The sequence below is a fragment of the Tinamus guttatus genome, unplaced genomic scaffold (genome assembly GCF_059628265.1).
Source record: "Tinamus guttatus ecotype Peru unplaced genomic scaffold, ASM5962826v1 Tinamus_guttatus_pri_ptg000434l, whole genome shotgun sequence".
Lineage (NCBI taxonomy): Eukaryota > Metazoa > Chordata > Aves > Tinamiformes > Tinamidae > Tinamus > Tinamus guttatus.
The window spans coordinates 1555615-1582663 of record NW_028288968.1 but is presented as its reverse complement, the minus strand read 5'-3'; the positions used below and the strand labels follow the sequence as shown (position 1 = coordinate 1582663).

The 27049-nt window shown below is 39.0% G+C and overlaps 1 protein-coding gene across 1 annotated transcript in view; it reads left to right on the top strand.

Annotated features, from left to right (window-relative positions):
• The first annotated feature begins 442 nt into the window (after nucleotides 1-442).
• Nucleotides 443-27049, top strand: part of CHCHD3 (coiled-coil-helix-coiled-coil-helix domain containing 3) — a 135273-nt gene continuing 108666 nt past the window's right edge. Inside the window, exons 1-3 of the mRNA XM_088531810.1 lie at nucleotides 443-617; nucleotides 2266-2353; nucleotides 24410-24494. Of these exons, the coding sequence (XP_088387936.1) occupies nucleotides 534-617; nucleotides 2266-2353; nucleotides 24410-24494 (257 nt within the window). The 5' untranslated portion in view covers nucleotides 443-533. The remainder of the gene's footprint in view (nucleotides 618-2265; nucleotides 2354-24409; nucleotides 24495-27049) is intronic.

Below are 27049 nucleotides of genomic sequence, written 5' to 3'. Positions count from 1 at the left end.
AAATTCACAGATGCCCACTGGCATCCAAAATATGATACAAATTTCTAATCTCGTCCCCTATACAACTTTTATTTTACTTTTTTTTCCCCCAGATCCTACCTGTGCCGTCCTGCAGGGTCGGGCAGGCCTCAGCGTAGGGGTCACGGGGGAGTTACCTGTGCGACTGCCTCCGCCTCGCCGGCCGCTCTGGGACTACATTACCCAGCGTGCCCTGCGAGAGGGCACCGCCTCCCGCCGCCGAGGCGCGGCGCGAAGCACGCTGGGACTTGTAGGCCGCGCCCGCCCCCGATGTCTCCTCGGGAAGTTGAAACCGAAAAAGTTTGCGGACCCAGAGTACCTTGCCGGCGGGGGCTGCGCGGTTGCTATGGCTACCTCCCCCCAGCCAACGGGGAGCGGCGTTGTAGGTCGGGGAGGCGGTGCCGTGCGGCGGGAAGGCCAATGAGGGGCGGCGTTGTTGCGGGGCGAGCTGGCAGCGGGCACGGCGAGTCTCCTTGGCGGCGTCCGCGGCCCGGTGGCGGCAGCGGCGGGCGGCCATGGGCGGCGGCGGGAGCAGCACCCGGCGCGTCACCTTCGAGGCGGATGAGAACGAGAACATCACGGTGGTGAAGGGCGTGCGGGTGAGAGCGGCGGCCTCTCTGCTGCCTCCTGCCCCGCGGGCCACGGGCCTCCCCGATGCTCCCGCTTCCCTCCCCCTGCTTCGCCCTTCCTTTATTCTCACTATTTCTAATTTAAATTATTTTTAATTCCAAGGCCGGGGGGCCTGGGTGCAGTGAAAGGCGGCTTTTGGCATGCAGCCCTGATCAGGAAGCCCTTGGCCCCCAGCGAGGCAGCACAGTTGTAGGAGATGCCTTTCTCTGACCCTTTCTTCCCATGTGTCCCACATTTAGCATATGATCCTCTGTGAACCCACAGGAACATTCCCTTTTTCCCCTCTACTTAGAGCATCTTTGGCCCAGAAGGCAGATTTCTTGTGGCACAGCACATTTGACAAGACTTTTGGCATAAAAGCTATTTTTTTCCTCAGTGAAATGTGCTGTGTAGATAGTAACAAGAAGAGCTGAGCTTTATTGCTGCTCTCAGAGGAAACTGTTGTAGCCGGAACAAGTATAATAATTGTGGCCTATCGCAGTCTTCTTTTTTTTTTCTGGTCCCTTAATGGTTTCACACAAATATCTTGCAATAACGTAACTTTTCATGGAAGGGACTCTATCCTCTTCAAAGCACGCCAAGCTCAGGAGCAGAATAAAATAAGGTGTTTGGTACTTGCTCCAGCTGCTTCGGTACTGCAAAGTATTGTGGAAATTTCTCTAAAATATCCTGAATTTGGGAAAACAGGGAATCAAAAACAAACAATATCATGGACGCTAAGAAGATAAAGTTTTGCTAAAAAGCATTGGTAAATGCTGCATCTAGAATGGGTCTATGTAGAGCTGGGTGATGTTCAGAGTTGTAGAACTGGGTTATAAATTTCAGCAGGAGCTTTCTAAGAAGGGTTTCTGCCACTGAAACGCACTATGCTGTAAGTTTAGTAATATTTTAAGATAAATTGCAAACTGAAACAAGTTTTCCCTGTATGGTCAAAACAGTCTTTTTAAGGAGTAGATGTGTGAGGAAACCGATAGTTTGAAAATAGAAAATGGAACTTTTATGTTATTACTGCTTTAACTTATGTTAAATAAGGCTTGGGTTAGGTCAGAAACTGGGCCCTACTTTTCTCAGTAACTGGGCCTTACTTTCTCTCACCTTCCAGGTGATTTATACAGTATTTTATATGTGCATAAGTCAGTGTTAGATTGAACCTGCTGGTTGGCTGGGCTTGGCTGTTATCACTTGTGTTACACATGTGTCTAAAGGACTTCATAAAGATGAAGTTTTCTCTCTGATTAATACTGTACAACGTACACGGTGGTATTTAGCTGTAACAGCTGAGAAAGGCAAAAAGGCTGATGAGTTAAAAGCAACATGGCAAAGGGCCGTGTAAAGTTTCCTTTATTCTCCCTCTTACTTTGTTTACTTTTTTATATTAATTCTTGTTTTCTCTCACCTTCAGCCTTTTTTCGGGGGGGGTGAGGGTGGGAGTTGATCACCATACAGGGGAAACACATTTGAAACTGGACATCTACGTTGTTGATAAAATCTTAAGCTGCTACCATATCTGAGTCTGTGGGTTTTCTCCCTTTAAAGTTTTATTAGTTTTTCTCTAAAGGAGGGATAGTAGGAAGATGCTGTCTGACTGTTTTTGGGGTGGGGGATTATTTTTTTCAGCTATCTGACAATGTCATCGATCGTATGAAGGAACCCTCTTCGCCCAGTGGAAGAGCCCATCCTCAGCAGCGATCGGCCCCTGGTGCAGGTATGCCCATCTCCTCCATGTTTCAACCAGAGCAAGAAAATGGAGTGTGTCTTTGAGATCGTTGTAGAGAACTCATCGTCATTTCATAGAGAAGATCTTCCAAGTTAATATTTTGTCTTTTTTCTAGACTACAAAGACATGTTGAGAGTTGAATTGCCTCTGTCTCAGTTTCAAATTCTAATTTGCAATGAGAGGAACTGCCCTCTAGGAACATGTGGGTGCATAGGGCATCTCTAAGGTTCTAAAGATGTTGGCAGAATCCAGCCCAATTTGTTTTACAAATACTGGGACTCCCAGGCATCCCTAATCTAGAGATTTAGAATCTCTAAGGAGGATTTCATTCCTTTTTATAAAGGGGAGGACTCTGGCATAGTGAAGACAAGTAACAACTTAAACTGTCACCTGACTTTAGGAAATGTAGCTTTATACTCCTTAAAACTGGTTAGAAACTCAAGGTTTGCTTCCATATATTTTTGGATGGAGTTGAGATGTAGTTTTATTCATGAACTGTGAGACTCTGTCCCTCTCTTTCCCAGTTAATTCCTTCTCCTGGTACGTGTGTATCTTGTTGTGATGAACAAAATATAGGAAATAAGTTGTGTATCTTTTCTCTGCAGCAATGTGTGTACATTCCAGCTGTTTTCACTTAGGATGCTCCTTGTTTTTTCCTCTCGAACACGGGATATGGAAGTAGCCTTGTGATTAAGGGACTGTAATTTTTGGGATGCAGTGGCTAGAGATGAAGGCTAAAAGACTTCAGCAGTTTACTGCTTCACAGTTTGGATATATCTTGTCATTTAGTTTTGTTTCTGCATATTGGAAAAAGCTGTATGTTTTTTCCTGTCTTTTATTGAAAGGTTTAATGAATTGCTCGGCCCTTCGTAAGCTTTGGGAAACCTTATGCTTATTTCTGCATTAAGAACAAGTAATTTAGGTGAAGTGTTTGTAATTTCCCAGGAAAGTGCAGTCAAGGTTATTCCTCAGTTTTATTGCTAAGGTGATTTGTATTTAAGAGCACTAAATTATACTTAAGTGCATACTTCCACACCATACATTTTAATTGTATGTTTTTTGAGGTAGAATTATGAAATATTGAATTTCTTTGCTGCTTTAAGACCAGTCAACCCTTTTATTCTTCCTATAGATAAGTTTAACTTGTCTGTCTGCTAAGATGGTGTGACAGGGAGAGCACTCATCACAGCTAGTTCTCTGGTGGCTTCACACTGTGTTGGTGGCTCTGGGGCTGGATCCCAGATTTGGGGACCTTCCATGTAAGGTGTTGTGCTGCAGTAGAGCTGAGTCTGGGTTTTTTGATTAGGCCACTGGCCCTAACAAGAGACATGACTTTAGAGAGCCCCTGCCCTCCTGCTCATGATTTAAGTGGCCGTGACTTGTTACTCTATCAAACGACATCGCTGACTGCTTAGCAAGAGAGTTTTCCAAGGAAGCTGCTGTACTGGAGTCTGGTTCTGGCCTTTGAACTATCAGCTGCGCAGCTAAGACCTGACATTTTTGGTAGCCTGCAATTATATCTTAATATATTCTAGGTAAATGGCACTTTTCTGCAGAAATTAAAACAAAAAAAATATCCAGAGGGAAAAACATTAAAGCTGCTCAAAATAACCCTTTCTTCTTTTGCTTGAGGACTATTGTATTACATTACTTGAAAGAACGTGTATCTAGTTGCTTGCCAATATATGATGAATTTATTGACTTTGGTTTGGGGAGGGAAAATGAAATTACATACACTTATAATGAAATCTGACATCTAAATACTATGTCTTAAAACATCCTTGCTTGCTTGAATCATTTTCTGACTTTTCAGTAATATTAAATGCACTAAAATATTTAACAAGTGTAAAATCTTTATAGTATATCTATAATTCCTAAAGCAATATTGATGAAAAGTAATTTGGCCAGACTATGAGTGCTTTTTGTGAGTGTGCATGATAGTCATAACAGACAAAGGGAATGGTTTAATTCATTTTAGCCTAGTGGATATCTGGAAAGCTAATATTCCATTACAGAGAAAAAAAAAAAAAAAAAAAACAAGTGCTTAAATTATCAGGAGTCTCTGCATCTCCAACAGCCATTTTCTTCCTTTGCAGACAGCAGATTGCCCTGATTTTTTTTCCAGGGTATTTTTCCCTTTTTAGACATTATCTGTTACTCTTACTACAGTATATCCTTGAAAAAAGGACTCAGAAGGACTCAGAGTGGTAATGACTCAGAGCTCAAAGTGTGTAATAAGGTGAGCGTTGCTGCTGCCTGCTCAGAAATTGGGTTAGATACAGGATGTTTTCACTGGAGAAATGAACAATTTAGCCTTGTTTGTTTGTGTGGAACGATGTCTTTGATTGTGGGCTTTGTTTTGGTGTCCCTGCCTGAGGGATGAGGTCAGGGAAGCTGGTTTAAGGTTATCCTTAAGAACAGCCTTTTCCAAATGCAAGAACAGGCTACTCCAATAATCATGAAAACAAGCAGATGTATCAGGGAAACTGGTCTGAACACGAAGCTCATGACAAGTTCCAGTGGAAAAATATGGTACATGGGAGATGGAAGCAGCGACAGGCTCTAAAGGAGGAATTTAGAAATCTTACCGGAGTATGATGGGTATTAAGGAAGACAGCTTTGCACCTGGAGCTGCTTCTTGGAAGGGATATCAAAATGTCTTTTTTTCCACCTCATCAAGAAGATATCCCACAGCTCTGTATGTAGAGGCATGTTTCACAGAGGAGAAAAACTACGAAGAAGGAGCAGGGATTGAGCCAGGAATTACTTGGGAGAATTTGACCCAGATAAGTCTATGGTACCCGATCAAGGATGCTGAGAGACCTGGCCAGTGTCATAGCAAGGCTGGTCCCTATAATTTTTGAAATGTTGAGGACATGAGGGAAGTTTGAGTCAAGAAAGGAGTCAGTCATAGTCATAGTCTGTCATACTGACAGAACTGGAGGAAATGGCCACAAACTGAAGCACCAAAAGTTCCACAGGAACTTAAGGAAAAATTTCTTCCCAGTGAGGGTGCCAGAGCACTGGCACAGGCTGCCCAGGGAGGTTGTGGAGTCTCCTTCTCTGGAGATCTCCAAACCCGCTTGGACGCAGTCCTGTGCCACGTGCTCTAGGTGACCCTGCGTGTGCAGGGGTTGGACTAGATGACCTCGAGAGGTCCCTTCCAACCTTACGCATTCTATGATTCTTGTTACAAATGCATATTTCTGACCATTTCTACTGATGATACTGGTACTTTTCTCAAAGTTATCTCACTCTCCGCAAGTAAAACTAGAATATATTATGGCGAACTTCCTATGCATATCTAGGAGTATAAAAACAGTTTTTCTTTCCACTAAATTTATTCTAGTTAAGCAAAAATCCATTACAAATACTCTATTTTTTTGCCTTTTAACAAATTAATTACTTCCCTGTAACTTTTTCTAGTATCAAGACTCCTTCTCTGTATAAAATGAAACATGAAGTAAAATGACATTTTCATAATGTTTCTGTGTATAAAGAGAATCCAAGCAAGATTCCTGTTGATCCTCGGAAAGGACAAAGGGAGCTTTAGCAAGACCTTTTGCTGGCTGCATTGGCTGTCTGCTGTTTATCTTGCTGTGAGGCATCTGTAAATCTCAGGCAGCTCCTTTTCGCCCTAAGAGGGATTTGCAACCTTTCTTCCCCTAGCCTCTGCCAGGAGAGCTTTGTCTTTTCTCCTTGGTAGTGTGTATCTTGCTTGTTTATCTAGGTACACCTCTGGATCCTCTGTAATTCAGAAGTTTTAAACACAACTGGTGCTGAAAACATCTGTGAAATAAATCAAATAGTGATTTCCAATAAGCAGGCTGAGCTGTCTGTGCATCATTGGTTCACCAGACTATGGAAAAATATTGGAGTACTTGTGATAGTGTGATTTTGATTTCATTTCCCTGTGATCTCTGCAATTTTTTTTTCATAGAGGTGTGAAGAGATTTGTGAGAAATGCTGAAGGCCAGTTAATAGGCTTGTGGTCTGAGATTCCTGGAGGTTTCTAGTCTCACCATTATCAAGTAATATATTCCAAAGAATTTGGCTGTTTAGCTGAGTAAGGTTGGTCCTGCTTTCCTTACACCCTATAACTGTTTCCTTAGGGGATCCAGTGTTGTGTAGAGGATGGGTGGTGTCATCAGAACGTTATTGGTTATGGTACCCATGCAGTAACCTTTTTTTGATGCATGGTCTAAATCTGAGTAAATCTTGGGTTTTCTTACACATGCGGCTCTGCAGTGCTCGCTCCTGCTCTCATGTGGCTTGCTGTGTTGCTGCTTAGTTGTCACTGAGTTTCTTGGAAATGGCTTTATTTTCAGTGATGTATATTGATGTTCTTTGGGTGAAAGGTTCAATATTGATGGAAGTATTTTATTATCAAAAGGTGAAACGTCTTGTAACTCAGTAGACTGCTAAGGATGCCTAACTTCTAATGCTGTCATTGTAACAGCAAATCTTTAGTTGAGCCTGACATTCGTGTCACTGGATTGCACAAGTCGAGGGAAGAAAAAATTATGCACGGGAGATGAAATAAGTGCTGCATAAATTAAAGTTCTCACTTTCTGTGTGACATGTGAGGCGTTCTGTGAACGCTTTCAGATGGCTGAGTATGTCTTCATAAAATAGTCCTAAAATTTGGTAGCTTTGCTTCTAATAATGGAACTTGCACTTCTGTTTTTGTTTTGGCTCATAGTGATTAGTGATGGATGTAAAAGGGCTTCCACATCCTAAAAAAAGATGCATATCTAATGATGGGTTGAGTATACACAATGAGTCTATTGGAGGATGAGGGAAAGCTCCCTATTTATCTTAAGGTGTTAATTATTTTAATTTAAGGCTTGGATTGTTGACTGTGGAATGGCATACAAGTGCCTAAGAGGAGTATCTGGAACTGTATGCATGTGTCTTGGTTTATGAATGGAAACTTAAGGTGGGAATACAAAGACCTGGGTACAGCCACAGTCATTTATTGGGCAGCTGTTGGGAATGCAGTGTAGTACAGAAGTCGTATCTTGATTCTTCCCTGAAATACTGTCTCCCAGGTGTCACCAAGCCTGCAGTTTTGGGCTGCCCACTCTAATTGCATTTCAGCTGCCAACACATCCAGTGGAGCAGTAGATTTTATTTTTAGATAGATCCCAATGGGAGAACAAGAGTGCGTGGCAGAGGTGCTGGAGTGTCTCACACAAATGTCATGTATATAAGGCTGTGGTTTGATGTTACAACCAACCTCATCTAAAGGTTTCATTTAGTCCCGGCCACATATTTCTGACTCTGACACTGGTGCTTATCTCATCCTATAATGAACTGGTGTCCAGAGACTACCGCTATAAGAAGATTTTTTTGTGCCACTTTAGTCCCTTAATTGGACCTTGTGGATTCAAGTAGTGTCTGTGCAAGGAAAGCAGGAGCAATAGAGTCCCTGGTCTTTCTGGTGGCAACTTTTGGAGCATCTTTGCAAATTGTGTCTAACTGTATTGTTAGAGTGTGTTTCTCCAGCTGACTGCAGTTGTTAGTTAGGGTTGTCCTCCCTACTCTGCTTGTATGTTTCTGCAGAAAAAAATCCCCCAAAACAAGCATTTCATTCTGTATATGTGTATATATATATATATATAATTTTTTTCCTGTATCAACTGCCCAAGTAATTTCACCAGTGGAATTCAAAGTGCCAGTAGGGAATAAACAGGAACATGCAGATGGTGGAATTAAAGGATGCAGGAATGGCTCAAACAGGCTGAACTGCAGGTTTGATAGGAGGGTGCTCTGCAATGTTTTATTGTTTCTCATTCTATAGAAAAGAATCCTCAAGCTTTCAAAGAGTGTTAGAGTGCTTTTTTTTTTTTTCCCCTTATATTGAAATACTATTTCATACTGTTCAAGGAAAGATTTGCTTCCAATTTTAAGAACAAAAACAAATACTGGTTAATCCATTTTAAAAAAGAAAACCGTCTGGAAACTATTATTTGTTTCTCAGAATAATAGTGGATTGCTTAAAAAAAAAAGTGCTTAAATATGCTCTAAGAAATGATATTTGCATTAATGTCAACCCAAAATTTGGTGTGATGGAAATTTGGCTTAAGGTTGATTCTGAACTTGGGACAATGAGCCAAATGCAAAAGATGTTGTCTGCTCTGTCTCCCTGTTTCTTTGTGTCTGTGTCCCATGTTGTAATGGGATGATCATGTTTATGTTTCCTTGGAGGGGAAAAGAAGAAGTTAAGGCTGGAGTTGAAGCAATTGATTCACTTCCCTCCTGTTCTCCTCTTTTTTTGCTGTTACTCCATGATGTAAAGACTTGAGGCTTCCAGGGAATGGCTGAATTTCAGTTTTTGAGAGCTTATGGAACTGAGGTTTTCCTTTTTTGTTTCTTGTCTGCTTTTCTTTCTTGACTTGAAAGTTTAACCCATGGATGCTGCCAGAAAGCTGGCAAAGCTGTATCTAAAAATGTGGAAAAAAATTAAGCGGGAAGAACAAGATAGTGCACAGTCATGAATCCTGCTGCAAATACCCTGCAAAAGTGAGTTTTAAGGACTAAATTGTCATGTATTTATGTGTGGGGATGGGTGCCACTGTATCTTACTAGTTCTGATGGATGACTGTTTAGTTAAATTCTGACAAAATTTTAGACTTTTAAGCATACGCAATCTGAGCCTAGCCTGAGGCCGAACTTTTGGAATATATGGCCAGAATTTGAGATGGTTATGAAGCAGACTTGGGAAAACAGTGTGTGTGTGTGTATATATACACATATTAATGTTAGAACTAAATAAATATCTATCTGGCAACTTTGTTTTACACATATTAATGTTAGAACTAAATAAATATCTATCTGGCAACTTTGTTTTCTTCCCCTCTGTTTTTTTTTGCTCATTTGTCTATACTTAAAATCAGTGTTTGACAGAGGAAGGGCTATTTTAGAAGAAAGATTTTTGCCATCATAGTTAAAGATTTCCCCAAGCATGTTCAAATTGTAAATCTTGGGGAAGGTGTAGTTCGCACCTACTCAAACTCTCTGCTCGTTTCGAGAGTTTCATGTGCTGGAGACTGTCAGTAGTCGACTTGTTTCAGAACTATTTAAGATTTCCTCTGAAAGTTCAGTCTTGGTCTTCTCTGGTCCATGCTGCGTCTAGAACAAAAACCCTCCATTTCTCCTCTCTTCCAAGACCTGCCCGGATTGTAGGTCAAAAAGCCTAGATAGCTGGCTGAGATAAAATGATGAGTAATTTAAAGGTTTGTTAGAATAAAAGTCGCTTGAAGCAGCTTGAATGGATTTTCTATCTTAAAGATATATATATATATATATATATATATATATAAAGTAATTGAAATGAATGATTTTTTTTGATAAAAGTTTATCATTTTATCAAAATGATAAAGTTATTTGAACAGTTTGATTTAGACAGTATTACACTTGATAATGCTATACTTGGAAAACTTTATTCTTATGCATAACATACTCTCCTGATGTGTAATAAAATGTAGTTTTATCCAACTATTTCTCCAGTGACCACAGCAGTTGATAAAATGAAAATAAACCGAGGACTGTTTTAAAGGCAAAATGCATCAAAATACTTCTAAAGTCTGCAACGAGCTGTTCTAAGTGCATTTATGTCTTCGTAATATTTAAAGCCATCTTTTTTGGTATAATATCACTCAAAAGTCTGCTTATTCTGCTGCAGCAATGAAACCTTGTAGTTTTAACAATAAATGCTGCTTTTCTTTCAGGCATGATTTATGTATGGGTTAACAAATCTTCAATATTAAAGCACACTTTAGATGTATGGTTTGTGGCATTAAGATGAAAAGAAAAGCTTTGCTGTATTCTTTCATCTGCAGGTTGCAACCAGGTGTTGCTAAGACTCTTCCTCAGCTGTCAGATCAGACAGATTAAATGTATTTTCTAGTGCTGCTTCTTGAAAGCTTCCTACTAGTTGTTTTTTAGTTCAATGAGGTAACCACTTAGAGACTTCTTTTTTCCCACCTCAGAGGAAAAGTGATCAGTTTCAGCTATGGTTATTATATAAATATCCATATGAGTGTGTGTGTGTATATATATATATTTTCCCCCAAGACTGGCTTATATATATACTAAACTCTTTCATTTTAAATGATTTCATGATCAGAAAAATTACTGAAGTAAAATCTGAATTTAAAAACTAGAGAAGGAAGAGTCTTTCTTCTCTTTGCCCCTTAAGGTTTGTTTTGTGCATTTGAGGATGCTTCATGAGACCAGTTTATCTGATTTTGTTTTTCCTTTTTAGTGGCATTATTTGTTTTCCACTTTACCTACTGTTAGTTGTCCAAAAATAAGCAGCTGGTCCTAGCACGTCATTCAGGCTTCCTTTATACTCAGGCCTGATACGGGATAATTTCTTCTATCCTCTGCAAGGCATCTCGGGTATCTAGTCCTCTGTTACAAGGAGCCTTATATGGAAAGAGTGGAGACAAATGGTTCATCTAAGATGCCTGTGTGGTTTTTAATTTATTTATTTACCTCTGACCTATAATACTTCCTTCCTTTTTTCCCCTCTCTGCACCTTTTATTAAATTCCTGCATTCATTTTTAGTATTTGAGATGCTATTTGCTCTTGCATTTTCTCTCTCTTGCTGGATTAACACGCTACTTTGACTACATGAAACAATTTATTCCTGGAATGGAATTAGACCTGCTTTTCTCTGCAGTAGTGCTACTCAGTGCATCCTTCTCCAGTATCTGCTTTCTCCTTTTTTTACTGCAAACAATTTATAGACTTAGAGCACCTTCCCCACTGATAACCTTTAGTAAGCATTGCATCTATTTAGAGAGCAGTCATTTGAATAATTTTTAATACATCTTATTACCTGTTATTAAAGATGTAGGTGGTGGATTATTGTAGTTACAATAATTTAAAGCATCTAATTTACTTTTCAGCATCCGTCCTTTTTTATCACCTCTGAATGAGGAAAACAGTTATAGCTTTTAGTTTCATGTTGTTTATAAATCAGTTTTCATTTATTATTGCAAACAGTAATGCAGCGCTGTATATTGGGTTGAAAATACTCCAGTTAACACATTCCAGAGATGACGATCCTGTAATTATCTGCTCATAGTTAAATATAAAGCCACTTGAGCTGAATTTAGAATGCTTCCTATGTCACTTCCACTTTCCTCAGCAGAAAGAAATCCTTCCTCCTGTGCATACACTAAGTTCCTATGATACTTTAATGGTAAATATGTTGAGAAATAGTTTTTGTATATGTTTCAGTGTGAATTCCTGTGCCTTACCATTGATATTGCATTAAGTATTTTTTCACTCCGTTACTAAAATTTATCTTTCAGATTATTCTTTAGAGTAAATATGCTGCTGTGAGGGATGTAGGCAACTGGAAAGCTTGCCCTGCTTTAAACAGAGGAAAGTACTTGCAAATTTTTCCCTACTTTTATAAATAATTAATTCTAATTGACAGGTGCATAGGACAAATATATTTAAAGGCCCTTATACTTTTGATTTGGGTTTAATTTTTTTTTCTTGTTATGTTAATTTAGTCAGCACTGATGAGACTGAATGTGCTGTAGCTTGCATCTGAGCCAGGTAAACACAACATGGAATTAGTGTTTTCTCTACACTAATACAAAACATCTACATATCAATCTGTTGCTATAAACTTGGAGATTAAAAAAAAAAATTGGAGCTTAGATTTGAGAGCTGCAGTAACTGTTAAGGATCCACTCATTTATCATTGCAGGCTTCTCTCTTTACCTAATTTTAAAGGAAGGGATTGCTTTTGGGCTCTGCTCAGTTGCAGTGCCCCCATCATCAAATAAAACCATGACTTGATGCAGAGATGGTTCTGCTTCTTTTTTTTGCTGAATAATCAAAATCTAATGGAAAAAAAAAAAACTATGCCCTAAAAAGTTACGGGGGAAGATGTTGGGTTGCTTTAAATGCACCAAGTGGAAGCTTGGTGTATTCATTTACTTTTCTGTGCAACTCCAGACACTGGGAAATTTTATTAATGGCATGAACAGATGTAATGATGAGTGGTATCCTTATGTAAAACACTTTCTTTCTTTCATTAATCTTTATCTTAAAGACACATTCTCACTGCCCATTTTTTCCCAATATGAATGCATTATGCCCTCCTATATAATTTCTCTACCCTCTTCTTTCTCACAATCGATTTTCAAGTTATGAAACAGTTTTATCCAAACTTGGCCGAACAGATTGCTCAGGGATAATTGATCTGGTATATTTTCTGAGAAGTTACAGGTGTATTAGTAACAGATGGTGCTACTGGAGTGTTTCCTTCTATGAATCTCAACACTTACTGTATATAATAGATTATTTTGTTGAGCTGATTAGCAAAGTGAAATAACCGCTGCTGTATTCTGCCATGGCATGTTGCAACTTTGCTTTGAACATTAAGATCGTATCGCTCCTAGAAATTTCCTCAAGGGGATGTGTTTGGGAAGGATGGGGGCATTTTTTTTTTCTGAAGTGATGCTTTCTCTACGTGGATCTGCTCCAGAACAGTTACAGAGCAGGTCTTTTCCCAAGCATTACCTGTACTATGTGCACAAAGTCCCTTCCCTTCAGAAAGGTCCAGTCTCCTCAGCTGCGTGGGTAGTGGTAACTATTGATTTCTCTGCCTGTGTGAAACCCTGCTTGGAAAGATTTTAGAGCCTTTCTGGAGAGAAAGGGAAGAGGGTTTGATGATGGGGTTGGCCTTAGAGAGGAGGCACCAGTCCAGAGCTACCAACCCATTAGATCTTCAGTGGGAGCATCTGCAGCCCCAGCTGATGTGAAACGGGATGTTGGGTTAGGGGAATCCTGGAGGGCTCCAAGGCTCTGGAAGGGTGTGTAGCACAACGAGGGGATTTGGGGGAGCTTGGGTAAATATGAAGCTGTTTTAAGGAGGGGAATTCACGTCGGCCGCTCTTGGTTTCGGGAAGCGCTGGAGACTGGCGGCTGCAGGGAAGGATGCGAGTGCAGGAAGGCTCCTTGCCCTGTGAGCGTCAGTGCCAGAGCACAGATCAGCAGTTGCTCCTCTCCTGAGCAAAATTCAAAGCTGACTTTTTCTGAAATGTGATGCCTTAAACATAGCTTAAGTAATGTGGTGGCTGCAAGACAGTGCTGGCATCAGTGTGGGATATCAATATTAGATTTGTGTCTTGTATTGAAGCAGAATTTTACAGCATTGCTTAGTATGTGACCCCTCAGGAGGCTGGGACATCTGTGGATTATGCCCTGCTATTGCCCAGGTAAGCAAAACTTTCCTGTAGGATGTTGTACTGATGGGCAGCCACTACGTGCATAAGCCTGAGTTAGCCAAAAAAATCCCTTTCCCCATTCAAATATTTATGCAAGCATGGGAGAATATAGGGTTATTCTATATGCAAGAGGAGCAGAACCTAAATCCACATAAGCGAGCTTATCATTGGTTGAATTGCTCATTGAAAGGAAAATGCTGGGTTTTAATTTTAGAAATTGGAGAGAATTTACTTCAGCATTGAGTTGATAGCCAGCTTTGGAAGTAGCATAAGCAATGGAGAAGGGGGTGAATGTCAGGATGCTGATGAAGCTTGATGATCCAGCAAATACCAGGTTCAGATTATGTTTTAATTGTGTTTGTTTACCTTGCCCCTCCTCCTATCCCCCAATGGATTATTCTGGTTGCTTTTTCTTTGGATTCTTTTCATGCCTGCTGCAAAGGACAGACTCTATTCAGGTCCCAGATAAGATCATTTAATGTTACTAATGTGTGAGTTAGGATGGAAAACAAAACAAACAAACAAAAACCCTAATTTTAGGTTGAAAAAAATCAGTGAATACAATTTTATATCTTATGATCATTGATTTGAAGGAAAAAAAAAAAAAAAAGATTTTCAGTCCATCATCTGCACCAGATGTATTAGCAACAGAATATGCCATTAATCTTTCTTTATCCCAGTACCTATTAATGCTAACTCATCCCATTCAGCTACTACCTAAGAGACTTTACTTATCTATCTCTCTATTTATTTATTTTTCATAGAAGTGTTGTTCTCTGAGCTTTAAGCCATGCTTGTATAAAAGCAGGACCTCCTGCCCCCAGGAACAGTTGGTATATGGATATTTGTTGGTAAAATTCAATGTCTGCTTTGACACCAGATACTTTGAGCTCATGTTTTCACCAATAGCGAGATATCTGCGACTGTCCTCAACAGAGGGGTTTTCAGCTCAAAATGAAGAGCAGCTTTGCAAATCTTATTTCTGTCCAAAGCTACTGTAATTCAGAGCTGTAATTGGATAAAATTGACTTTTCCTGTGCCATTAATAGTGTGCGTTTGCAGCTGGAGAATCCTCTTTAAAGATAATGGTAGCAGATGAACTGAACGTGAAATTTTGCTATTTATGTAGCCTTGACAGTGCAGAGTGTCTCATTTGGGAGTGCTGGCCTGTGCAATAACAATTTGTAAGTCTTTGCAATTAGTAATGACTTCTAAATGTAAAATTAAAGAGATCTTTCAGTTTATAAACCTTTTTGCCTAGCTGTTATGTGTAGAAATACTTGATTATTGCACTGTCCCCTAAGTGGTAGTGGAGGCTTATTGAAATATTGTTGGCAAAAGAATTTTTTGATTTAGGTCTTTCATTGCCTCATCTGCCTCAAGTGAAAACTCAAATGAAGTTGAATATCACATCTTCCATATAATGCACTTGATTGCATCTTATTACTTTTAGGAGGTATGTCCCATAATAAGATATTTTGTGAAAATTTCTTTCATATTCTGTAGATTCAGTAGCGCTTAAACTTCTATCATCCAGTTTATTATTTGCATGTTAACAAAAGTTGTGGGTTATAAAAATTATATTAAAATATATTCTACGCATGTCAGAAAATATTGAAGTGTTGTGTTGAGAATGGTCTAAATCTCTTTGGATTTTATGTTGTTCTTTGTATGCAGACTTAAATAATTTTGCAAAGGCCCAAGGAGATGAAAGGGATACCTGTAAGTTCCCCGTACTGTCAGATAAAATAACTTTACAACAGATTTATGAACCGAGAGAATCTGAAAGTAGAAAGCTTAAATTGTCTTGAAAGAAAACTGTGTGCTTAATCCTGCTGAAAGCAGAGCAATATATCTTTCATATCACCTTTTCCAATGTGATTATTTTTAAATGTTGAATTATGGGATCCTCATGCATTTATCTCTTGTGTTCAAGAACAAAAGCTTTGCAGTGTTTAGTAGGAAGTACTGGCACAGGCAGCTTAAATGTCCAGTCTCTCATATGTAGATTTAAATGCAAGGAGGATGTTGATAGTCAAGTAAAGATAGAAGTTTCTTCCCATTTACACTTTGTTTTTTAAGAAGACCATGAAAGCAAACTGACTTATGGATAAATATTTACTGAAGAAAAAGTATATATGTACACACAAAAAGTATATACGCACTATATATATTTATATATTTAAAGAATACGTGTTTTTTTTGCAAAGGTGAATGGGAGGGATGGGTTATTAAGAAGGATGAGAAGATTCACACCTTAGTAAGGGAACTGAGAACATTTTTAAAAGGTGTGATAAAGCTTCACATAGTGAAGCTATCATGGCAAAGCATGGTTTCCTAGGATACACAGAAAATAAAGAAATAGGTGAGTTTGTATCTTAACTGGCCCATTTAACTCAGTTCAGTTATTGATGGCATATCTAGAAGCATGATGGGTAATAAGATAAATTTGCATGTATATTTTTTTTCTCTTTATGCTACTTCCCTGTGTCTGTCATCTGTCTTATGTGTAGCTTAAGCTAAGGCTGTTGGTTTTCTGTGTCAAGGGTGCATATTGTATGCAAACCATACAGTACTATATAGATATAGGATAAAGTTCTAACTTTGTAGATAAAACCTGTATCAAGGGAATGCAGTGCAAAAAACTGCAATCCAGATTTCTCCTGTGCTCTGCTGCCCTAACCTCCCCACTAAATCTGTCTTAATTCACTGTTGCGGTTATTTCCAAAGTCACAATTATAATGGGAAACTAAAAAGAGAATATTCAAATAAAACGCACCACCAACTTGCTGTTTTAAATGTGTCTTTTTCTAACTTAATTTGTTTGGTCCCCATATTTTCACTGCAAAATAGATAATGTCATATATTCAGTTATGCACAGTCCTAATTGCCTTGTTTTTGTATTTGTTTGTCCTAGGAGCTTGCTGAGATAGGATAGCAGCTATCAGGAGTAACGCCACACCTTGCTAATATTTAACAGTTAATGCAAAATTCTGAGTATGTGGACAAACTTTTATATTCTATTTATGGTTGGTAAAAGTGGCTGTAATTCTGAATTTCAAGGGAAAAATTGCTACATATATTGGTAGTTAAACTTACATAAGTCCATGAGTAAACTGTAATTTATTTATTTAAACGGTACCATACCTTAATCCATGGCTAATAACACATAGCATTGGGAAGTGTCTAAGAAGATCACCCATGAAAGGGACTCTTCTGGCTAACTTTCCCTATAAATATCAGAAAGAAAGGTCTCCTCTCCATGCACCATGAGGCTGTCTGAGGCTTCTAAGAGCTTCCTCATTTTTCTCAAGGAGAAACACGTTAAGATCTGAGAGACAAATAACTTCTTTTCAGTACCCTAATTCTGGTGTCATGATGGGGTGGTTGAGATACCTATATATCTACCTGTATATATTTTTATATATATATATATATATAATATATATATTTTCCCCATGGAATATAAGGCTATTTTTGTAGTGTTAGATACAGTGTTATAAACTGGGTAGGATATTGTTTGAAAACCAAAACCACTAAACCCTTTAAAAATAATTGTATAGGAAAGGTACTGCTTAGCCCCTAGTTGCTAGTATATTTGTTCACATTTCCTTGCTTTCTCTTTTATGTTGTTACCGGCGTATTCAAGCTCTTGAGGAGAGGAAAATAAATTGGAAAAATGTGTAGTGATGTCAGTGATATTTCTGGTACCCCTAAACTTACGCTCAATATATTTGACAATAACACACAGTGAAATCATGAGACTTGGTTTTTCTAAACCAACAGTCTTACTACTTTTTGTTAGTGTGCAATGACTACTTATATGCCTTTTTCTTTCAAAAAACAGGTTTTAGGAGTCCAGGATAAGAAGTGACAGTGTTGCTGATAACTAAAACAAACATAGCAAATTCTGCCAGTAAATTTTACGCTCGCGAGAGGTACCTGATTGACAGCTCTGACACGCGGAGGCTTCTGCTTCTCCGCGGTCAACGTGCAGCAGGGTAGGTGCAGATGGAGCTTTTTGGCACTGGTTTACCAGCGAGTTTAACCTCGACCTCAAGGAGCCTATTTTGGAGTGGGAAAAACCTTGTTCCATGTTTAGTTGCTTTTGAGGCAACTTTGAGAATGTAGGAAAGATTTTCTTGTCATGTAATTGACTAAGAAATAAACCGTGAGTGTGTGTGTGTGTGTATATATATATACACACGTATATATTTAGTTGAATGAAATTAATAGTATGCCACTTGAGCTCGTGCTATTTATACAGCTGGCTGTAGAAACTGTGGAGTTAATACTTCTGTCTTTGCTGTTTGACTGAAATAGTTATTGTTGTTTGTTTTTGGTGTGATGTATGGAATTTAGATGTGGTCAAACTGGAATGTTATTGAATGACAAAGAATAAATCAACGTATTTGCGTCTTCTGATATTTGCTTATTATGTGCCTTAAACCAGCATGCAGTTGAGTTGGGTTCTTCTGATCAAAAAGCTCATGCTTTCTATGCTTTGCTTCAAGGATTAAATGCTGATGTGTCATTTTGACCTCAAAAAGAAAAATACTAATACCAGCTGCTGCATGAAACAGGTTGGAAATTTTCAGTTGTGTTAAGCCCATAACTCTGGGCTGGGCTGAAGTAGATCCCAAGAAGAAGGTTCCTTGGTTTGAACTCCTCTGCCTTCCTCAAATGGGATGGCTGCTACAACACTGTGCTCAGACGGGTGCAGCTCTTGCTGTCATCCATCTGTTTTTTCCTGTTCTTCCTTTTGCATTCTGTCTGTATTCTAGACTCGTCCTGGACCTTATCCTTAGTTTTCTGCCCCATCAGCTGTGTCTCTCCAACCCACTACTGTTTGGCCCCTAAACAGGCTTCCTTGGTACTGAGGGCTGAAATATGGTTATCGTTGATTTAAAAGCCAAGTAAAACATATGATGAAATGGCATTATGCATTCCAATATGTGCAACTATTCACCTTTAAAGCGGAATTTGTACACAGCTGTCCTGCTCAGTGTTTGGCCTTAATCTCTCCCTTTCAGCATTTTCCACAGACTTGCCCAGTCTCCATAATTTTATTTCAATTGTTCACGTGCAGATTTTAGTGTCTCCACGTTCCCTTTGCTTGTGCTTTCTTTTCTCCCTTTATTCTTAGCCTGTTTCTAATTCATGACTGTAATTTACCACTCGCTCTATAACTACGTACTTTCCTTAACAGCCTTCCAAGTTCCTGTGTGAAAGATGAACTGAATCACCATGTTTTTCACCCACTATCTTGCCGATGCACTTGGGAATGTGCTAATTTGAAAACTGTCACTGGTGTTTTTTCTAGCTCCGTTTAAATGATTTGTTTCTGGTTTTAAGTATTTCTTTCTTCCACTTCAGTCTCCCTTATTTGCATCCAAGTTACTTAACTATAATGGTTTGAGTCTTCGTTATTCCCATTTATTTCAGGGCAGAAGCAACTAGTACAGCCTCAAATATGTCACTGAGCTCCTTGAGTGGTGGGACCATTGGTCAGACTGTTTGGAAGCTCCTTCATTAGTTGATGTGTAGAGAAGCAGGTTCTCTGGAGGGATTTTATGGGCTAGGAAGTATTTTTTGTAACAGCAAATGCTCATCCCCTTGTGCCTGGAGGACGCCTGTGTTGTTCTGGCCTTCCAAGAATTTGCTCTTTGAAGGTCATCTAGTTCATAGCTGTTAGCACAGTGGAATAAAAAGAGAGAGTGGGACTGGTTCATTTTCCTTGTAAATCTGTTCTCTGGACGTTGTTCAGCTAAGTATTTTCTGAAACGTGTTTGATTGTATCAAACGTAAGTGCCTTTTCATTAATAACTTAATGCACCTGCCCTTTCAAGAGGTTTTAGTTAAGATATCTGGTAATAAATGTGCTTTCCATTAATGAATTTTTTGCAATTGCAAGACTAATAGACAGATTGCTAGCTGTGCAGGCTAAAGGTTATCTCACTAATTTTTACCTAATGTGTGGTGTTTGCAGCTTTGGGGGCTGCCTCTTGCTATAATTTTAGTGTCACTTTTTTTTTTTCTAGAAAACAGCAGCTTCAGAGTGAAGAAAATGTTGTGCATTTAGATGCTGAGGCTAGTGCGGACAGCAAGGGCAGGAAAAAGTGGAGGAAGGTCCTATGGGAGGTCACCAAGCTGGATTTATCCTTACTCATCCACTGCTATAGCGAGAGGGTTGGCTGCTTGCAATAAGAGTTGTGATGAGAGGAGAGGAATGAGCAGCTTTATGGGGACGTGGGGCAAATGTTTGCTGTCCTTGGGTGGACAAGGGAATGTGAAGAATACAATGCAGAATTTTTATTTATAAAATCTCTATGGGAAAGTACCTTAGCAAGGGATTATGTAAACTGATAAATATGGCATACACATAACCACTTGAATGGGAAAATTAAATACTGACTTTTTCTGTGTTTTTCTTTGTTATTGTTACTAATTACGAAAAGCTTTTTTTCCTAATCCTTCGTATGTCTCGGAGTGCACCTAGGAGATAAGATTGCTATCGACTTCTCAAGAATTGTTGTCATCTCGTGAACCGATTATCTTGGCCCTCATCGTGCTCGTGGATGGCTGTTCACCATCGCAGGAGAAAATGCGGATTATAGGGCTGCCCCCTCCGTAGCAGTCAGGAGGATGTGTAAGCTCTTGGGGACCCTTCTCGCCTCAGTCCTCATCGATTTGCCCTCATAATTATTCAAAGCCTTTTGGGCCCTGGGAAAGTCATCAAGTGTATGTTTTCTTAATCATCTGATTTTGAAGCACGAGTGGAGAATCAATACTAAGGGTTAAACAAATGACTTTGTACAATGTGTTTTTTATTGTTACTGAGACCAGTGCTTCTCGCTGTTTTCTGTAGTCCAGATGAAGGCTCTTTCTGTGAGAATGGTCCCCAAAACCGTCTTCCTAGGGACTCTTTTTAGGATGGTGGAAGAGTTAAGTCTCCATTCAGTTTTCCAAAAGAGCATTGGATGAATAAAAATCTTGGAGAAAGGATCAATGAAAAAGTGTTGCAATGTGGCAGAGGGGAGAATGCTGTTATGCTCTTATACCTGCAATTTGATTTGCTTTCTTAAAAAAAATTAAAATAAATTATATTGCAAGGTACCCTGAGAGCCAGTGTCTCCCTTTGCCTGTTCTGCGCCCACCTGAGAGGCGTATGGGTGCCTGAAATGATTTGATAAGTTGAGTAAATGTTCTGCAGCTTTATTATTATTAGGTATTATTTTGGAAGTTGCCTGTCATCCTTCCAGTGGAAATGGCTGTAGATGTATTTTGGCCAATGGATGTGTGTTGGAAAGAACTTTGGGTTTCTTCTTGCCTCATCTTCGCACTTCTTGTCCTGTTCTGACTGTGCTCTAGTGCTTTGCTTTAAAGGTGAAAGAAGCCCCTTGCCCCAGCTGACAGAGCATACATACTATCTTGTCCTTCAAGGACATGTAAATGTCTCCTAAAGTGTCTGGATTAAATACGATTTGGTGAATTTTTCTTAAAGTGGTTTTTGTGCAGGAAACGCCTGATGCATTTGCGCTGTAATACTGGACATAAATGATCGTATCTTTCAGACTTTCCCAAAGAAGTGGGCAAAAATATATATTTGTGCATAAAAATAGATGCACAAAAATATATATTGAGTGTGCAGTGCTGTTCCATGGAGCACTCTGGTCACTTTAATCCTGCGCCCCTGCTGCTAGGTCCGGCCGTGCTGCTGTTCCTGCTCCGTCTCCATTATCCCGAGGAGAATAACGCTCATCAGACGCCCGTCAGGATCCCCACTTCACATGCCAAGAGAGCAGAGTGATTCCTGGTTATTGTACAGGGGCTTTTTCAGTACAGTTCCCATTACTGCCCATCTCTCTAAATTGGCTTGCAATATGAACTGTACATTAGGCCATTCACACTCGGGAAGCAGGAACGTGGCCTTCACTTTAGGCCCTTTTAGAGGGAACATATTGAAGTCCTGGGATGCGAGGGGGGACCTTCCTAAATAATAAGTTACCAGAAAATCTTCCAAGTTTGTGTGCCCTGGCACGCACTTAAAATGTGTTTCCTACTGATTTCAGGATCTCGAAGAAGTTGAAATAGTGAGAGGGATGGAGATGGGTAAATAATTTTGGCTACTACTATATATTTACTGTCTCCAGATCCTGCTTATTCTGTGCCTATCTTCTTCTAACATTCTCTAATAGCTGTTGTTAGGTGTCTATTTTTAATGTCATATAGTCTGACTTGAGATTGCTGTCACAGGAGATTTTTATTGCTTTTGCCTAGAAACAATTCTGATTTTTCTAATAAATTAACTTTTCTTATGTGCTTCTTCTCCTAGAACAATTCCCCCGTGCTCGTAGAATTGCAGTTTTTACTGAAACCTCATAAATTTCTCATTTGGGAGCTACCCAATTATATCTTACAATAATTCTATTGGATGATCTATAGCTCTGCTTTTATTCCCTATTAGTATTGGGCTGATCGATGTGTAACCTAATTGATTGTTAAGGTCGAATGTTCTGTGTCTTTATTGGCTGATGCCTGAATTTTACATCTTATTACATCTTAAAGGGTCACGCAATGGTCCGCTAGACATTTTTTACTCATTTTTGCACAGCAGAACAATAAACATCACAAGATAAATGGTGGTAAACAATGTATTTAGGCAATATTTGGTGTATTCTCAGGCACAGCATTGAAAGGATATGGAATATTGAAGTATCTGGCTTGAACGGAATTGCAGCGATGTTCAGGTTGTTCTGTAAAGTAGCTGCCATCTGAAATAAATTCCGGGGCTTTGTGACAGCCTAATAATTTCTAAGTGTGCAAATGCAGAACTGCTCCCGTTTTGGCTCGTGACGTGCGCTGAGCTGTAGGGGGAGATGGATGAGAGCTGCACTTCTAAACACGTTCCTGTTTTGGAGACCAAGCTGGAGTGATCTTCGCTGGAATACGAGCTACGTGGACTCAAATCCTCGAGGCCCTCTGTGCAAGGACATGTAAATGCCAGAGGTGCCACTTTTGGGGCACTTTAAGTGTATTTGCTCTGAGAACAGAGGCTCACAGCCCTGTCCTGCGCCGGGGCCTCCACAAGCATCTGGCTACTGATGGTTGTTTATTGCTCTCTCTGTGCATAAATACCCAGCACAAATGGGAGGACTGGGGTGACTGCTTATTTTTAATTGCCTGTTGTCTTAAATTGCCTGAAAAGGTAGTTTTGGGGGTTTTTTTAGTTACCAAAACAAGTGTTTTTGCTTGTGCTTCTGAGTGCAAAGGAGGGGGTTGCCTCACCTGTGTGCATTTAATGTCTGTTTTCTGCTTAAGTGATGCCCATTAATGAGTTGGGAGTTTGATTAGGTGCCTTTATAGCAGTATACGGTAGAATTTGTGAGAGATGCTAAAGCCAACTGCTGCATCCAAGGAAGGAATCCCTCTGTCACTGCAATACCAGAATACCCTGGAGTTGGTGTGGTCCAGCTTGGCTGGTGTGAGCTGGAGCTAAATGGACATTTATCCTGGCAAGAAACCTGGCTAGAATGACTTGATTTTAATCTCATCCTACAGCCTTGCACTTCAGGAGGTTTAGGAGGCTTCTCCTAAATCAAACCCTCCTTTCTGACTGCTACAAATCAACCCTTTATGTAAAGCTCTAGCTGTTCCACCCAAGTTGCATTATTTGAGTTCCTAATCCAATATGTTTTCCTAGAATGGAAAGTAGTGCTCTTGCATACTGGATTTCTCCCCCTGTTTAATTGCTGTTGTGTACATGTCAAGTTGCAGGTGGATGGATGTAGAAATAGGCAAAACTGTCTCTTTTTTCAGACTGAAGGAACCTCTCAGTGTGGTTTCTCAGGAAAGTCATTAATAGAAGTTGCAGCAATGAAATATACTTCAAAGGAAGCAATATAGGTGTTTCTCATCTCCTTGAGTCGTATTTTTTTCAAAAACAACTGCCTGTAAATGCCGAAAATTACTTAATGTCGAGCAGGATCCGTGGATTAGTAGGTTGTCTGACCAACTGCTTGAATGCCAAAATGGGTTGGGATGGACCTTTTATGTGTCTTTGGGAATCTTATCAAATGGCTTTTGGCAGTTGCACTAATGTCTTTCAAACTTGTAGAACTAGCAGGTCTCATGCTTTCCTCTGCTTGCGTGGAGAAGTTTTATTCCTAGTTTGGAAGAGAATGTCTTTGCTTTCCTCCTTTCTCAGCTCCTAACCAGGCTGATGCAGCTGAAGTGGCCTCAATGAAGGAAAGACTCTCTGCACGTCTGCTTGCTCAAGTGAAGTTAGGAGAAATTAAGGCAAAGAAAAGCGTTCTCTAAGTGGTAGAAACTTAAAGTATCCGTAGCTACAGTGCTGTAAATGCTCTGTTGTGAGGACTAAAACATGCATATGAAAAAACTTGAAGCAATATATGAGAGCACATCTCCATCAATTCCATATAAATAAAAAGTAGTAGTTTGAGACCTCGTTATTGAGTTTCCAGGTTTCCAGATTTTCATTTATAAAGGTAGCTTTATTAAATGGAGAATGTGTTTGATTTGATATATGTTCTGTTTTTTTTTTCATTTTTGAAAGAAACTTTGAAAACATAATAGGAGTAATTTTTGAAAGTTTTATAGTGCTATATATCAACGTTTGAAAGGTGTTTAAACCACAAAAAGGTACTCAACTGTTTTATAGAAATAAGAAAATTAATGAAATAGAACACTATTTTGCATTTTTTTTTGTAATTAGAAACATGTTGTGTTCTTTTAACTTTTCCTATAATTTTATTTTAATTGTAGTTAATGAAGAAGAGCTTAAGAAGAGAATAGCTGAAGAATTGGCACTAGAACGAGCAAGGAGAGATTCTGAAGCCCAAAAGAGAAGGTTTGTGTTTGTATTTGTTAATAATATTTAAAACACAAGTGCAGCTGATACTTTCATTACTCTTTATCTACTTAGTATAAGCAGTTGAAATACCTGCCTCAGGAAGAAATGGGAAGTAAGACCTTTTTGTTATATTGCAAATACTGGTGTTGAATACATGTTAAAAAAACAAATTAGCTGAAATTCCCTTGTACGAGCTGACATAAAATTTTGGTCTAAATCCCTTTTGACCTTATGCGCTTGACTTTTTTGTAATCTTTTAAGCTGTATCTTAGTTGATTTCTCTTGAGTCCAAAAAATCTCTATGCTGTTTAGAGATAGAAATAGCTTGGGAGCAAAGTGAAGGTGGGTTATTTATAACCCCTCTGTTTGATCAAAAGGTAAATTTTAGCAGTTACAGAAATGCTGGGTTTTTCTGTGTGCTGCAGTATGTCCTGAACTGCTTTAGCAGTTAGTATGGCAAAGTGCTTTGAAGATGAACTACTGTATTAAACAGTTTACTAGCAAAAATCCCTTTTGATATCCTGTCTGTGTAATGAAACATTCCTTTTTTTTATATGCATTTTTTAAGAGATTGTAGTTACTGTAAAAATGCAGTAGTAAGGAATGCAGTTGGATGCAGCATTTCTGGAATATATTCTGGAATTTTAATGATAATATTGTAGAATTATTAGCAAATAAAAAGCCCTCCAGTTTAAACTTAAAGTCAAACCTGGCTGTATGCTGAGCTTCCTACTTGGGTTTTAATTCATACTCAGTGATTTTCTCTGTAAGATAATATGACACACAATATAAATATTAACCCACATACTGTCCTCCCTTCTGAGAATGGGAAAAAAGGCTCATTATGATGGATTTTAAAAATTAGGATGTAATTAGTACTACTAAAATTGTCTGCATATATCTCAGTTGTTTCTTACACATCATTATATTATTATTTAATTGAATTAGGTTGATGGACTATATAATTAGATAGTACTGTCTAAACGTCCCAGAAACAAAGAATCAGGAGTTCTTTGAATTAGCAGTAATGGAAATCGATACGGAATAGTGAAATCCCTTCTTTGAACTGGGTTTTCACAGGAAACCTTGCATTATATTTCAGCTGAACCTTGACGGCTCGTGAGTTCATTCAGAGGTGCTTACGGCATGGAAATGCGCTTGGTGACTTCATTATTTTTTCAGTTGACACTCTTCAGTAATTACCATTAAGCATTTCATAATTCAGCTTTCGCTGTTTGTGCCTTGCTCTGCAAAAGGCAGAGATCGGGTTGGCTTTGTCATATAGAGGAATTTATATTTTGCAAAGACTTGTTCTGGCAGTCTTTCTGTTACTTGGCTGAGGACCAGTGAGGAAGATTTTCTTTATTAAATGGATTATATGGGGTCTTTTTGTTGTCTTTAATTTGAAGAATCTGTGCATTTGAAACTTAAGAATTAATATTTGCATTTTGTTTGTATTTGATATTTTCCTTTTTATTTTGATATTTTATTAGCAACTTTTAACCTTTCTCTTTTTTAACAGTGAACATAAAGATTTCTCATTACACTTTCCACACAGGATATATGGTTAAAGAGAAACATCTTTTTAAGCATAATATTGGAGTCAACTTTAAAAGATGCGAATGTTTCCTAAGCTCTTAATTCAGTTTTTGTTGTTTCCATTCCGGTTGAGGTCTGCATTTTAAAAGCACTCCAGAAACACTGCAGCAAATATGAAGCATGGGGTTTTCAGCAGTTTTAGTGCATTTCTTCCATGAATGAAGTGAGCACTGCTCCAGGAGCGGATTAATGTTGCTCAGGTTCAGCATAGCTACCCCTTTGCTTTTATTCTAGCTAAATAATCTCCCCACGGTGCAGGGGCATGAGGAATGTCCCTGCAATGTCATCTTGGTGAGTCTGAATCCATCCTTTGAGCTGGAGGAGAATGCAATCTGGACATGCAGCCTCCTCTATCAGTCTTCCAGACCCTCATGCATTTCCAGGGTTAATATAACCTGATCATGACTAGACTTCAGTTTTGAAGGGAGCACTTGTTGAAGTGCCATGTGCATGATGTTAGGTTATATATTCCTGCGGGTCTATCCAGTCCTTCGGCAATATAAACAGGCCAGGGAAAAAAGTGCTCTTGACTGTAGTTATTTGAGCTTGGATTTTTCTTTAACAATTTAATTTGATAACCTACTTGTCATTGCTGGGACTTCGGTAAGACACGTACTAATGTGACATCCAGACTCTTAAGATCTCATGTTTCTGCATTAGCTTAATGACACTTTTACAAAGGTCGTGTATTTTGCCTGTCTACATTTCATTCCTTCTTTGAAAACGTTTTTTTTTCCCAATCTTAAATTAGCAGAGAAAAGACTTTTAAACATATAAATCTGTAAAACTTGCAGAGTTTAATTGTGTCTGATTTCAACTGCCTAATAACTGATTTCAGTACTGTTTCTGTATGACCACGTGTTCTCATCTGATTGCAGCAGGTATTTTGCTCATTCCAGACTTGTGTAGGAATGATTTTTTAGTTTTAATGTGGTGTATAATTTATTCACACA